This window comes from Suncus etruscus, chromosome 5 (genome assembly GCF_024139225.1).
Source record: "Suncus etruscus isolate mSunEtr1 chromosome 5, mSunEtr1.pri.cur, whole genome shotgun sequence".
NCBI classification, from domain to species: Eukaryota; Metazoa; Chordata; class Mammalia; order Eulipotyphla; family Soricidae; genus Suncus; species Suncus etruscus.
This window is the reverse complement of record NC_064852.1, coordinates 116,028,388-116,044,087: the sequence shown is the minus strand read 5'-3', so window position 1 is coordinate 116,044,087 and position 15,700 is coordinate 116,028,388. Positions and strand designations below refer to the sequence as shown.

Sequence of the window (15,700 nt, the reverse complement as noted above, 5' to 3'; positions counted from 1 at the left end):
TGTACATAGATTTACATCTTTTCAAGATCTTATTTTCAATAGGGTATATATCAAAAATGGGATTACTAGATCATATTGCAATTATAATAGTATATTATTTTTAGGAAGCACTTTATATATTCAGCTGAATATATAATGCACCATTTTGTGTTTTCACCTTATATATTCACCTTATATATATTTCACCTTAGATATTCACCCTATATATTCAGCTGAATATATAATGCACCATTTTGCATTTTTATCAATATTGTACAAGAGATTAATTTTCTTATTTCCATACTTACTAATTTTTTCCTTTTAGAAATAGTAGAATTCTAATGATATCTGATATTATATATCCTAATAGGTATAAGGTGGCTTGTCATTGTGGTTTTGCTTTTATTCTTTTGGGTTTTGAGCCATACTCTGCGATGTTCAGGAATTACTCCTCGCTCTACACTCAGGAATTACTCCTGATGATGCTCAGGGGAACATTTAAGATTCCAGTGATCAAACTCAGATTGACAGCATTCAAGGCTATCACTGTACTATTGATTGCTCTGGCTCTCATTGTGGTTTGACTTTGTTACTAGTTTGATAGCTATAAGGTGGCATTTCTTTGTAGTTTTGATTTGCATTCTTTTTTATTTTTTTTGGTTGGGTAGTACAATGAAACACAGAGATTTCTCCTAGGTCTGCACTCAGGAATCACTCCTGGAGGGTTCAGAGGACTATATGGGATGTTGGGAATTGAAACGGGGTTGGCCGACCATGTGCAAGGAAGTGCCCTAAGTCTTGCTCCAGCCCCTAGACTTATTTTGTTCATATTGACTGTCTATCTTGGAAAACTTTCTATTCAGTTTCTTTGCCTATTTTGTAAATTGAGATGTTTATTTTTTGTTGTTTTACAGTTTGGTGTGTGTATTCAGTGTATGTAAGTTTATTCTTTAGTTTCATTTTGTAATTTCTTTATTTTTTCCTTTTTGGTGGGGAGGGCCACACCTGGTGATGCTCAGGGGTTACTCCTGACTGTGTGTTCAGAAATTGCTCTTGGCTTGGGGACCATATGGTACACTAGGGGATTGAACCATGGTCCATCCTAGGCTAGCACGTTGCAAGGCACTGCTTGCGGCACCCTTCTGGCCCCTTATTTTTATAATTTCTTTAGCATTTTCTTATCACATCTCATTCTATAATTATTGCAAATTTTATATTGAATGTTTTTGCCCAAAAAGTGGGTGCGACTATTTTGTGTAGGTTTGTTTTGTTTTTGTTTTGGAGCCACATCAGTGGTACTGGGGGTAGAGGTTTACTTGGGGGTTTCTCTTGGTGGTGCTCAGTGAGCCACGTAATGCCAGAGTTGAACTCACTCCAAGCATGTAAAGCATATACTCTCCCTGTTAAGCTGTTTCTCTGATTCTGAGGCTTTTTTTAAATTGTGCCTGAATTACTTAAAAACTGGGTACAGGACTAGAGTGATAGCACAGCGATAAGCGTTTGCCTTATATGAGGCCAACACATGACAGACCCTGGTTAGAATCCCAGCATCTCATATGGTCCCCTGAGCCTGCCAGGAGCAACTTCCAAGTGCTTAGCCAAAAGTAACTCCTAAGCAACACCAGGTGTGACCCAAAAACAACAACAAGAAAAACACACACACACAAACCTGGGTACAGAGGGAACTTGGGGAAAAGTGGTGGAAGGATTGTTGTTGGAACATTATACTCCTGAAACTCAACTATGAATAACTAGTAAATCACTTTGTTTTAATTTAAAATTTTTTACTGTTGAGTCAGAGGGAGAGAGACAGAATAATCTCACTCATTTATATATATACATATATATATGTATATATATAATGTGGTAATAATATCCAAATACAATAGAAATGATGGCCAGAAAGACCAGTCCATGGTAAGAAGATTGCCACAAATAGCAGGGAAGTGCAGGAAGGGCAGAGAAGGGACTACTATGACAATGAGAGTTGGAAATGATCACTCTGGACAAGAACAGGTTGCTGCAAGGAAGAAAAGTGATATGCATGATACCCCTTCAATATTGTGATATTGAAGTAACAATATTGCAAACAGCAGTGTCTAAAAGAAAAAAGGAGAGAGAGAAAGAGAGAAAGAGAATGTCTGCCCCATAGGCAGGCAGGAGGGAAACTGGGAACATTGGTGGTGGGAAATGTGCACTGTGAAGGTTGTTGGATGTACTATGACTGAAAATCATTAGCAACAAGATAATTCAATTAAAGAATTTATTTAAAAAATAACCCCCCCAAATTTTAAACATATAAAAGTGTGATGATCATGTGACAAACTATGTTATAATTTTAGAATAAATAATAATCAGTTTAGTGGATATATTATAATTTTCTTAATCTGTACTGGTAGATACTTGATTTGCTTTCAGTGACTTTTTTTTTGTTTGTTTGTTTTTGGTTTTTGGGTCACACCCAGCAGCGCTCAGGAGTCACTCCTGGCTCTGTGCTCAGAAATCACTCCTGGCAGTCTCACGGGACCATGTGGAATACCTGGATTCCAACCAGTGACCTTCTGCATGCAAGGCAAACACTCTACCTCCATGCTATCTCTCCGGCCCCTGCTTTCAGTGATTTTGCTATTTTACTTTTTTTTTTTTCCAGCCACACCCGTTTGATGCTCAGGGGTTTCTCCTGGCTAAGCGCTCAGAAATTGCCCCTGGCTTGGGGGGACCATATGGGACGCTGGGGGGTTGAACCGCAGTCCTTCCTTGGCTAGCGCTTGCAAGACAGACACCTTACCTCTAACACCACCTCACTGGCCCCTATTTTACTATTTTTAAATATTCATTGATGATTTATGAAGAATTTCTAGGTCAATGGTCATAACATTTTATTTTTATTCGTGAGTATTATTCAAAATCAAATTATTGGTAATTAGAAAATATAGAAAAGCAGAAAAATAGAAATACTGTTGAGACTCTTGAATATGTACTACTATTATTTTTCTTGAAGTTTTTTTTTTTTTTTTTTTGGATTTTGGTCCACACCCAGTGATGCTCCTGACTATGTGCTCAGAAATTGCTCCTGGCTTGGGGGACCATATGGGATACAGGGGGAATGAACTACTGTTTGTCCTAGATCAGCCGCGTGCAAGGCAAACACCCTACTGCTGCACCACTGCTCCTTCCTCCCCCCCTTTTTTTGGTTTTTGGGTCACACACAGCAGTGCTCATAGTCAGGAGTAACCCCTGAGCATCACTGGGTGTGGACCAAAATCCAAAAAAAAAAAACAAAACTTTAAGAAAAATAATAGTAGAACATATTTTTCTTAACATTTTAACTTATTTATACTTATAACAATTGTGTAAGTATATAAGAAGAAATATATCTCTTTATATCATTTATGTTCATTTTAAATGGTATCAGAATTATTTTAGTTTTATTTGGGCTGTGTGTAGAATTCTTTTGTTTTATGGCCACACCTAGTGAAGCTCAGGACTTATTCCTGACTCTGTACTCAAGAATTAGTTCTAGCTGTGCTCAGGGGACCATATGGAGTTCTGGGAATTGAACCTGGATCAACCATCTATAATACAGGTACCCTACCTGCTGTGCTGTCTCTCTTGCTCCTTACTTTTAACTGGTGCTTGGTAAAAATCACAAGTCAGGTTGCAGCAGTCATGACTGAGGTGCTCTCTGAGGCTTGCACTTTTTGAGTTGTGGGTGATCAGCTGTGTTGAAAACAAATACCCTGCCCACTGTACTAGCCCTGGTACCAGAATATTTTTTATAGAGCCCCTGAGAAATGTTTGAATCAAAATTTTGTATTATTTCTTTTTATTAGGGCACCAAGATTCATGGTTGAGTTTCAGGCATACAATGGAAAAGAAAACTGTTTCAGAGAATGTTTCCCTTTTTCTATTTGAGATATTTCTTTCATGGGTTGCCTGCTGAAAGATTGCAGAGATTCATTATGATTTGTTGAGAATATCCTTAAATAAGGATGTTAATGTCAGTTTCCTTAATTTTTACATATGTTGGGTGGCATCCTTAAAGCATTTATGTCACTTTGTTTCTTGCCACATGCAAAGGGAGCACTATACCTGTTGTACTATTATTCCAGTCTAATATAAATCTTTATTCTAAAGTTTTGTTTTGTTTTGGGTCACACTGTCTGCTTAGGGCTTACTTCAGGCTCTTTGCTTAGTGATCACTTCTAGTAAGTGTAGGGAACCATATGGGGACATATGGGTCAAACCCAGGTTTGACCTGTGCATAGCAAGTGCCTTTACATTCTGTGTTCTTTCTCCAGTCCCCTCTTTCTAAATCTGTCTTCACTTTTAAGTCTGGTTTGATGTATTTTTCTTCTTACCCAAACTGTGACTGAGATCTTTTGATGTGCTGATGGTTTTGTTTACAGGAGGGGGCGCCTACCCAAAGGTGCTTCTGTCTCTACACTCAGGGATCACTCAACACTCTCAGCACAGCTCAATACCATATGGAATACCAGGGATTGAATCCAAGTTAACCACATGTAAAGCAAGCTCCCTGCCCCCTACAAATTGTAAATTCTGAAACCCAAAATGAAGTTTATTTTTTTATTTCAGAAAAGAGCAAGTAACTTGAAATGCTATAACACATTGTCTTTTCTAGTAATGTTCCACTATTGATATTGTACAGAATATTGTTAAAGAGGGGCCGGTGAGGTGACGCTAGAGGTCAGGTGTCTGCCTTGCAAGCGCTAGCCAAGGAAGGACCATGGTTTGATCCCCCTGGTGTCCCATATGGTCCCCCTCAAGCCAGGGGCAATTTCTGAGTGCTTAGCCAGGAGTAACCCCTGAGCATCAAACGGGTGTGGCCCGAAAAAAAACAAAAACAAAACAGAATATTGTGAAAGAAGTGACAAAATGTGTGATCAGCAATTGAAGAGATAGTATTGTAGGAACGGTACTTCCCTCTCATGCCACTGACCTGGATTCAATCCCTGTACTACATATGGTCTCCAAGCACAGTCAGCTCAGAGCAGGGTCAAGAGTAAGCCCTGAGCAGTTACATGTGCTATATGTAACTAACTCCCCAGATTAAAATTAAAAGCCCCAAATTAAAAGTGTGATCATGTGATAAGAGCAGATATCTTTAGCTAAGTTATAAAATACTCAAAAAAGATATAAGATATTGATTAAAAATAAAAATAGTGTGATCATGTAAATTTTGGGAAAATATAGAATGCTGATCTCCAGATAGACATTAGCATATTTGGAGCACTGTGGATTATTTCTGTAAAGAATTTAAGGTTAGGTGATGGCATCTCACAAATCTGCTTGACTATAGAAAGCTACTGTACACGTTTTACTGCATGATCTATAGTCTTTCTCCAGCATATTTTCCTCTTTTCTGTGAGACATTAACTATTGCTGTTTCTTATTTTAGTAACTGGGAGATCCATGATATAAAATAATTATATTGTATACGAATTAACAATTTTTATACAAAAGTGAATAATTTTAAAGGTGGTCTACTTCAGGAATAGATTCTCACATTTATTTTCAAGACACACTTAAATCCATTTTTAGCTCATTTCTTTTCATAGTTAACAGTTTAATGTTCTTTTCCATTATTCTTATCTCTGTTTTTAACAGCTGTTTTTAAATGCTAACAGTAAGGTGGCAGACAAGAACCAGAAAGACCTTGCCAACAAATTACTGACAGAAATGAATGAGGACCAGGTATCTATAAAGCCTGCTTCTTGCCGAAATCCAAAAAAAATCAGTCAGTGGGAACAACTATTCCTGTACTTTTTTATTCCTTATGATTTAAAATACACAAACATGATCAAATTCTGATTTTGGTTGATTATTTTTGAAAAAGTGTAAAACATTTTAGATTACTTTCCTCTAAGAGGTATAAACATCAAATTTCTCTTTTACATTTGTATTTTTTTGAGTTTGAGGAGATAGAAAGTACAGGAATTGGATCCCAACATCAAAGCTGTCCACCTGGTACTGACTTCATTGTTTGGGGGCTTCTTTTTCTAAGCATGATGGTATAATTGGGATTCTTTGTGAATATGGATGATCATTTGTGAATCTTGATTCTCTGCTTCATGTTAACAATGATTATAACTCAATGGACAACCTGAATCTTGGAGGAAGGGAAGAAGATTTCAAATCTTTTAGATTTAACTTAGAATAAGACTAAACTTTTTCCTTTTTTTCCCCTACAAATTCAGCTGTATATAGATTAAGACAGGTGTATTACCTTTCATAATGCATTATATAATTTAGCTCATAAAATGTTGATAAAATTATTGTTCTTTCCCAAAATGTTTATGGAAAAAATTTGCCTTATATTTTACTAATATCTGGATTAATTATGGTGCTGAGTTGAAGAGACATGATAATCTTATTTTCTGTTATGGATGTGAATTCCTTTTAAAAGTACACTTGTAGAATTCTCTGTATGTGTTGTTTAGTCTATATAGATTAGTTCCTCTTGCATAGATTAATACAACTTTTATAATACCTTTCTTGAAAATTTCTATTATTATTCACATACTGTGATGCTAGTGTTTTGAAAAAGTTTATAAAATGCAGAATATTTTATGCATATGCTTATTATGTAAATTTTATGTTATAATGTCTAATAAATAACATCAAAACTAATATTGCAACTTAAATAGCTTTCTGAAAGGGATAGGATTTTAACTATAAATCTAATTCATCTATTTTTAGTCAAGTCTTTGTTTGTTTGTTTATTTGTGGTCACGCCCAGCAGTGCTCAGGGTTTACTCAGGACTCTGTGATCAGAAATTACTCTTGGTAGGCTCAAGGGATCATATAGGATACCAGGGATAGAACCCTAGTCAACCACATGTAAATGCCCTCCCTGCTGTCACTGCTCTGACCCCTTTTAACTCAAATCTTTTTTAGTGAAAGAAAAATGCATTTGTAGAGTCAATTGCATCAATTATTAGTAGTATATTCTTGAAAGCAAATATTTTGGATTGTTCACTTTATCAGCATTTTAGTTTCAGACTTTGCTTTCATGGTTTACTTAAACCAGACAGTGTAATAATCAGAGTTTTCTATTCTATTTGTTTTATTTTTAATGCTTACTATAAATGTATTACCCTGCAATTTAACTTATTTCTTTGTAAGAAAGTTGAAGGAGAAATAGACAAATGGAACTGATTTTTTTCTTAAAATGTTGTCAGTAGGGTTATGTCATTAAAAGCTTGATGCTTATAGAGCATACCTCAATTTTTTTTTTTTTTTTTTTTTGGTTTTTGGGTCACACCCGGCAGTACTCAGGGGTTATTCCTAGCTCCAGGCTCAGAAATTGCTCCTGGCAGGCACAGGGGACCATATGGGGCGCCAGGATTCGAACCGATGACTTCCTGCATGAAAGGCAAACGCCTTACCTCCATGCTATCTCTCCGGCCCTGCATACTTCATTTTCTATCCTGCTTTAGATTCTGTATTTTATATAAAAATAAATGGACTTTTTTATTTGAAAATGTGATTGGTGCATGCACTGAATGTTTTAATTCTAGTAAAGGTTTTTTGGAATAAGTGAAGAAAAAATTTTTTGAAGTGTCCTATATTACATGCTGTTGAAATTTAAACCTGCGAAGTTCAAGTGTATTTTTGAAGAAATAGTAAATGATATAATTTTCAATGATAAACCTCCCTCCCTTCCTCTTGAGATTGTCCATTATATTTAAAAAGCATGTATTAAGATTGGTGGTTTTGTTTTGTTCTGTTTTATAAAACACTTGAATGCAGAAAGTGTTTCCTTATCCTTCTTGGTCATTGTTTCATTTTCAGTGAGGTCTGGTAACTTCTTGCAGATTGTAGTGTTTGAGAAGCCCATTTCATTACAAGAGTGATAGTATGCATGTTAAGTCATGGATTTTTATTTGTTTGTTTGTTGTTGTTGTTGTTGTTTTTGGTTTGGGGCTACACCGGTGATGCTCAGGGGTTGCTCCTGGCTATGTGCTCAGAAATTGCTCCTGGTTTGGGGGACCATATGGGATGCTAGAATTCGAACCACCATCTGTCCTGGATCAGTTGCGTGCAAGGCAAATGTCCTATTGCTGTGCTGTTGCTTCGGCCCCCAAGTCCTGGATTTTTTTCAGGTTTTCAAACAGAGGTATCCTAACTGAATGAACCTCTTAACGATGTTTGATGTTTGTTAATCATTTCTTTCTTCCTGCCTCTCTAGGAGTTGCAGGGACGTTTGGATTGTTTGGCTGTAGCAACCATTCAGGCTTTGACAGCATTGATGCACAAGTCTCCAGCTGCTAAGGTGAGTGAAACCTACATCCTTAAACTCAAAATTGGTGTGTTTAGGGTCTACACTTACTGGTGTTCAGGTCTTATTCCTGGATCTGTGCACAGGGATCTTGTGCTTGAGGAACCGAACATACCAGGGGATTGAAATCAAAGTAATTCATGGCATTATATGATACATTATTTACCAATGATTTCAAGTACAGATGCCGATGGACACTGGGGATTATTTAAAGCAATGATGACTGAAAATGATAAGCTACTAGATATTTACAGTGTAAAATAATAGCTGGGAAGAGTATTATCGTTGAATCTCCTTTTAAGGGATTTTTATGCTTGGCGAGTGTGAATGACAAAATTTTAGTTCATAATTTTCTTCATGAATAAAATAATGACTTCTTATTTGGCCAGTTATCTTCTTATTTCACATAGGAACAACCCTCTGTGTTTGGAACTTTATTTTCCAGTTGGTTATGGAAAGTCTGCTTCTCTGTAGTCACTGCTAATCCTTAGGACTTTCTTTCTCATTTGCTGCCACTGTGCTGTGCTGCCAACATAGGCTGAGTTGGTGGTGGTAGCTTGTTCCTGACTGAGTATCAGTGAGATCATGTCTCTACAGTATGTGGAAAACATCCAGCCCTGCAAAGTATTACGGTCTGGCTCTGGCACATATGTCAGCACACACACATGCTTCTCTTTGGCTACTCATAGCACATCTGCCTTGTACTGTTTGAGCCTGGAAACGATGTGATAAATGTTCAAATGTGCTTTAGCCAAAACAAGACAAACAAAAAAAAAAGTGCCCCACCACTACTCTAAAAGGATAACCACAGTCCCAGGTATATGGTATATGCTCAGTGTTGGCATCTATTATTATGGTTGCCATTACTAGTTTGCCTTATTAACCACCACTTCTGATATAGTTCATGCTTTACTTTCAGTTGGCTTTTGTTAGACTAACTTCTGTCTTTCGAATGTTTCTATATATAATTTAGCAGGGTTACATTCCTGCTAAAATATTCTGTAGAGTACACAAGTTATTTTGGGAAATTAATAATTTATTGGGATTGTTATATGGGAAAATTATTTTACGTTTCAAGTAGTGAGTTTAGAAGTATGGGTAGATTGCACTGTATTATAGAATTAAAGCATAAAATATTTATCTTTTTTCCAAAAATATTTATAATTACATAAAATTCAAAGTTTTTTTAAACATTGTAGGCACTGTGCTGTATAGTCTTGTTAATAAAGACAGGATTTCATGTATAGTATTCCAACATGTCACCTCATTCAGAGATCCCTCCTCTCAAACTACCAAATTCCCTTGTCATAAAACATTAATTTTTTGTTTTGTTTTTGGGCCACACCTGGCAGCCCTCAGGGATTATTCCTGGCTCTGTGCTTAGAAATTACTCTTTGTTGGCTTGGGGGACATAAGGAATCCTGGGGATTGAACCAGGGATGGCCAGGTAAGGCAGATAACCTGCCCGCTGTGCTATCACTGCCGCCCGCCTGAGCACTTCTGGATATACCTCTTGTCACTGCCAGCACTACTGGATACTAGCAATATTTGTAGTGTGTGTCATTACTGGGGACCTAGCATTAAGCCATCCAATCATATAGCTAGTCCATATATTATTCGAATGGTGCGCTGGCTCTTCGCTCCACCTACATTTATGTTGCTGAGAGCTGATGCAAATAAATTTTTCACAAGAAAGGGGGTATGAGATGATAACACAAATAAACCTGATGCTCCATATAATTTAGCCCATTTAGATACAGAGAACAAAGATAACTGTACCCAATTTTTTTTGTTTTTTAATTTTTATTTTGACCAAAGTGGATTACAGATCTTTCACAGTAATTTTTTAAGTACATTAGTGACATTGAATCAGGGGCATTCCCACCACCAATGTTGTTCTCCCTCCACCCCTGCTCCAGCATGCATCCCATATCCCCCTCCTTTACCCCCTGTGTTGCTAGTATAAGTGGTTCCCTCTGTGTTTAGTATGTTGTAGATTGGGTATTGATTCTGTTGTTGTTGGATTTGGATTTGGTGTTTAAGTTTGATCATTTTTTTTTATTTACTGTACCCAGTTTTTATCCTGGCCTCTAAAAATTATCCATACTTTTATCTACTTAGTTGTGGCTATTATCTGACTTTAGTTACTTGGGGGACTATATAGATGCTGGGGATCAAATCTAGGTCCATCCGAGATTGGCCTCACATGTGGCAAATACCCTATCGCTGTGTTATCACAACAGCTCCAACCATTTTTTATTTAATGTCTTCATAATTTTGTAACTAATTACAATTCAAATGAAATAAAGGAAGTGTTACATGTCCTAGTCTGTAATAACATAATTTTTGCTAACTGATTTTAAATTTTGGTTTCTGGGAAGGGGGACTTGCAGTTTGGGCCACACCCAGTGGTACACAGGACTTACTCCTGGTTCTGTCCTCAGGGATCCTATAGGGCGGTGCTTAGGGGACCATATGGATGGAGTGCTGAGGATTGAACCCCAGGTCGACCTCATGCAAGGCTAATGATTTACCGGCTGTCCTATCTCTGCAGTCCCTTATTTTACATTTTGGTTGATTGCTAAAATATTGTATTCTAGAATTTATGTTGAGTCTAATGAACATGTAATCTTAAAACTCAGTCTTTTTAATTCTAGGAGTTAATTAACCTAAACTCAACACTTTTAGTTTCCTAACAAATTCAGTCTTTGAAAATGTTCTTTCATACATTTATTTCTCTTTCCCAGGAAGTATTTAAAGAAAGAATTGGTTATAGACATTTATTTGAAGTCTTAAAATCCTTGGGTCAGCCACCACTGGAACTACTCAAAGAACTTATGAATATGGTGAGTGTTTTTAGCTTTATTGGAAGAAGTTGTTACCTCCGTTCGTATCAAAGATGCTACATCTTTTGTCTTTTGTTTGCTCTCCAGGCTGTAGAAGGCGAACACACTTCAGTTGGGCTTTTGGGCATAAGTAATGTCCAGCCTCTTCTGCTTCTGATCCAGTGGATTCCAGAGCTAGAATCCCATGAACTGCAAATCTTCATCTCTGAGTGGCTGAAAAGAATTTGTTGTATCAATAGACAAAGCCGAACTATTTGTGTTAATGCAAACATGGGACTTCAAATTATAGAAGCTCTTGATTCCCAGACTTCCCTGCATCGAACTTGTGCTGAGAACTTGATTACACTTCATGGTTCCTTGGGGAGTCAGTCAATCAGCGCAGAAGAAGTTCATCGCCTGCTAAGATTACTGAGAGTGGAGGAGTCTGAGTTCATTCACCCTTACACCATTTCTGTGACTCGAGCCATCCTGACGATGGCCCGAAAACAAAGCCTGGAGAGTGCACTACAGTATTTTAATCTGTCACATAGTATGGCAGGCATTTCTGTGCCTTCCATACAGAAATGGCCAGGGTCTGCCTTTTCTTTCAGTGCCTGGTTTTGTTTAGATCAGGACCAATTGGCTCTTTGCAGTGGTAACCAAGGAGGAAAAAGAAAACAATTATACAGGTACTGGTACAAGTTATGTAATAGAAGTGATGACTGTTGTAACGATATATCTATGATTCCTTAACAAGTAAAAGCATGGAACAGAATACTTGATAAAGAAATTCAGGATGAAATTGTGGTTCTGTGTGTCTCAGTGTTGATAAAATTGAATGCAGTAACTTTGAATGTTCTGATGAATATATTCTTGTTAGCTTTTTTACAGGAAGTGGCATGGGTTTTGAAGCTTTTATTACCTGTGCAGGCATGCTGGTTGTGGCAGTCTGCACAAAAAGAGAATACGCAACAGTTATGTTTCCTGACCACAGTTTTTGTGATTCTCTCTGGGTAAGGTCTTTAGGGCTCACATATTATTTCTTATTTTTGTGTTCTATTCTTTTTAAAATGGTACTGGGAATAAAACCTAAAGTTGTACAAGAATTCTACCTTTGTAAGTCTTTGGTCCCAAGTCTTTCTTTAAAAACCACATATTTTGGGGCCAGAGAGATGGCACAGCAGTAGGGTGTTTCCCTTGCATACAGCCAACCCAGGACTGATGGTGGTTCAAATTCTAGCATCCCATATGGTCCCTCGGGCTTTCCAGGAGCGATTTCTGAGCACAGAGCCAGGAGTAGCCCCTGAGTGCTGTCGGGTTTTAAAAAAACAAACCATATATTTTTTGCATATACCTGTAAGGTGTTGTCATTTCCTTTTACTGTTTTTTTTTTTTTGAGGGGGGTCACACTCAGTGCTGCTTAGCGAATACGCCTTGCTCAGTGCCCAGGGATTACTCCTGGAGAGCTCAGAAAACAATACACAATATCAGGAATCAAACCCAGGTTGACCATGTGCCAAGTAGGCACCTACTGGTTGTTGTCTGTGACTGGGCCTGTCTTTTACATATAAGAGTCAATTCACATTTTACTTTTTGGGGGGGTTTTGGGTCACACCTGGCAGTGCTCAGGGGTTACTCCTGGCTCTACCCTCAGAAATCGCTCCTGGCAAGTTCCAGGGACCATATGGGATGCCGGGATTCGAACCACAATCCTTCTGCATGAAAGGGAAACACCTTACCTCCATGCCATCTCTCTGGACCCCATATTTTACTTTTTTTTGTTGTTGTTTTTGGTTTTTGGGTCACCCGGCAGCACTCAGGGGCTACTCCTGGCTCTATGCTCAGAAATCGCCTCCAGCAGGCTCACGGGACCATATGGGATACTGGGATTCTGCATGCAAGGCAAATGCTTTACTTCTATGCTATCTCTCTGGCCCCTCCTTTTAAAGTTTTGCTAAATATAAAAAGGCAGAAAAGTTTTATTCATTTTAAAATTCATCTCTAGGAAATTAATAACACTCATTACCATAAATTCAGCAGTGATTATTTTTTTGCTAAACATTTAAATTCAATTTTATGATTTTTATAAATTTTTAGAATAAATTTTGTATTTCAATTTAAAAATGAGGTACCTCAGATGGTAAAGCACATGCCTAGTATGTCTGAGGTCCTGATTTTGGTTCCTGGGACTACACGGCCAAGCATCACTAGGTATGGCCTCTGTTTAGAAAAGTAACCAAAAATAAAATTAAATGATAAATTGATAAAAGCAATCAGGTTCTATTGCTTTAAATATATAAGATACTTATTAGAAAAATTTAGCAAATACTCAGAAAATGCAGAAAAGATATTTTATAATTATGTGTATATTTTCTAGAATAGATATGTTTTTATAGTACTATTAAAAGGGGCCCGGAGAGATAGCACAGCGGCGTTTGCCTTGCAAGCAGCCGATCCAGGACCAAAGGTGGTTGGTTCGAATCCTGGTGTCCCATATGGTCCCCCGTGCCTGCCAGGAGCTATTTCTGAGCAGAAGCCAGGAGTAACTCCTGAGCACTGCCAGGTGTGGCCCAAAAACAAAAAACAAAAAACAAAAAAAAGAGTTGGTATTCGGGGCCGATGAGGTGGCGCTAGAGGTAAGGTGTCTGCCTTGCAAGCACTAGCCAAAGAAAGACCACGGTTCGATCACTCTGCGTCCCATATGGTCTCCCCAAGCCAGGGACAATTTCTGAGCACTTAGCCAGGAGTAACCCCTGAGCATCAAACGGGTGTGGCCCAAAAAACAAACAAAAAAAAAGTTGGTATCATTTTGAGGGCGTCATTGACTCGAAATTATGCTTAATCTTAATGTTGTACTACAGTTTAGCAAGTAGTTACAGAGTAATACTCTAGAAACATTAGCTATGCCAAAGACTGAATGTGCTATTTATCTTTAAATGTATGTTTTACTTTACCAGCATAATATAACAATTGTTCATATGCCTGGAAAAAGACCTTTTGGTCAGAGCCTTGTTTACATCTATGACAATGGACAGCAAAAGGTCTCAGCCCCTCTCAGATTTCCTGCCATGAATGAGGTGAGCACATGAAGTCTACTCTTATTTTTTGGAGTTGAAAGCTCTTTTCATTCTCAGATGTTAGACAGACAAACACAATAGTCTGAGGGTTTCATATACATTTTGCTCTGTTTTGTTTTGTTTTTGTTTGTTAGTGATGCTCAGGTTATATTCCTGCGCTCGGGTCATTTCTTGCGGTGCCTGGGATGCCAGGGATTGAACCTGGGCAGCTGCATGCAAGACAAACAAATCACTCTTCCCATCACCCAGGCCCCTAATCTGACTTATGTTAAAAATACAGTGGAAGGTTTTTTTTCCATTTTCTAGCTAAGGGTTTTACTAAGAAATAGTATCTTCTGTTTTTATTGGTGATTCTGTGCTATGAGTGTTACATGTAAGATTCTTTAACTCAAAAAAAAAAATTCTTTAACTCAGACCTAATCCATGCTTTCTTTTGTTCATTACTTTATTTAGCTTTAATTTTAAAATTTTATTTTTGGGGGACCAGAGTGATAGCACAGCAGTAGAGCATTTGCCTTGCATGCATCTAACACAGGATGGACCCTGGTTTGATTCCTGGCATCCCATATGGTCCTACATGCCTGCCAGGATAGATTTCTGAGGGCAGAGCCAGGAGTAACCCCTGAGCCACTGGGTGTGACCCTCCTCCACCAAAACAAAACAAAACAAAATTTATTTTTGGACCAGAGAGATAGCACAGCTGTAGGGCATTTGCCTTGCATTCACTGATCCAGAAGAAACCCTGTTCGATTCCTGGCATCCCATATGGTCCCCACCCTGACCCGTGATTTTTGAGAGCAGAGCCAGGAATAACCCTGGAGCACCTAGTGTGGCCCAAAACCTAATCAATCAATTAAGTATTTTTGGCTTTTTTTGTTTGTTTGTTTTTGGGTCACACCTGGTGATGCTCAGGGGTTACTCCTGGCTATGCACTCAGAAATCACTCCTGGCTTGAGGGACCATCTGGGAATCTGGGGTTTGAAATGTGGTCCATCCCAGGTCAGCCGTGTGCAAGGCAAGTGCCTACAGCTGCGCCACCGCTCTAGCCCCTCAATTAAGCTTTGAATAAATAAAATTTTATTTTTAACTTTCTGAGGTAAAACTGGTTTCCAAGAATATGTGGTATGATGTTACCACACCAAAGTCACTATTAAAGTGCCACTATTTCCGTATGTCTAAAATGTGTAAATTCAGCCAGGGAGGTAGTTGAAAGGACTGGAGTCTTGGGTTTGTTTCTTAGAACCACATGGCTTTCTGTGTTTGCTGAGTATTGCCAGGCAGTCCAGCACAGTGCAGAGCAGCCCCTGAATGCTGCCAGGAGTGACTCAAACGCCCAAAAATTAAAGTAGGAGTTTCTGTTTATTCTGTTCATGAAGACTTTTTTGGGTGGGTTTGGGTCACATCCGGCAGCACTCAGGGGTTACTCCAGGCTCTACACTCAGAAATCGCTCGTGGCAGGCTCAGGGATGCCAGGATTCGAACCAATGACCTTTTGCTATGAAAGGCAAGTGCACTAC

General features: G+C 38.2%; 1 protein-coding gene across 1 annotated transcript in view; it reads left to right on the top strand.

The window, feature by feature from the left end:
* The window catches only part of NBEAL1 (neurobeachin like 1), a 185,556-nt gene that overhangs the window by 68,320 nt on the left and 101,536 nt on the right, over positions 1-15,700 (top strand). Inside the window, exons 10-15 of the mRNA XM_049773321.1 lie at positions 5,608-5,694; positions 8,192-8,275; positions 11,029-11,127; positions 11,215-11,795; positions 11,987-12,119; positions 14,064-14,183. Coding sequence (XP_049629278.1) covers positions 5,608-5,694; positions 8,192-8,275; positions 11,029-11,127; positions 11,215-11,795; positions 11,987-12,119; positions 14,064-14,183 — 1,104 coding nt within the window. The remainder of the gene's footprint in view (positions 1-5,607; positions 5,695-8,191; positions 8,276-11,028; positions 11,128-11,214; positions 11,796-11,986; positions 12,120-14,063; positions 14,184-15,700) is intronic.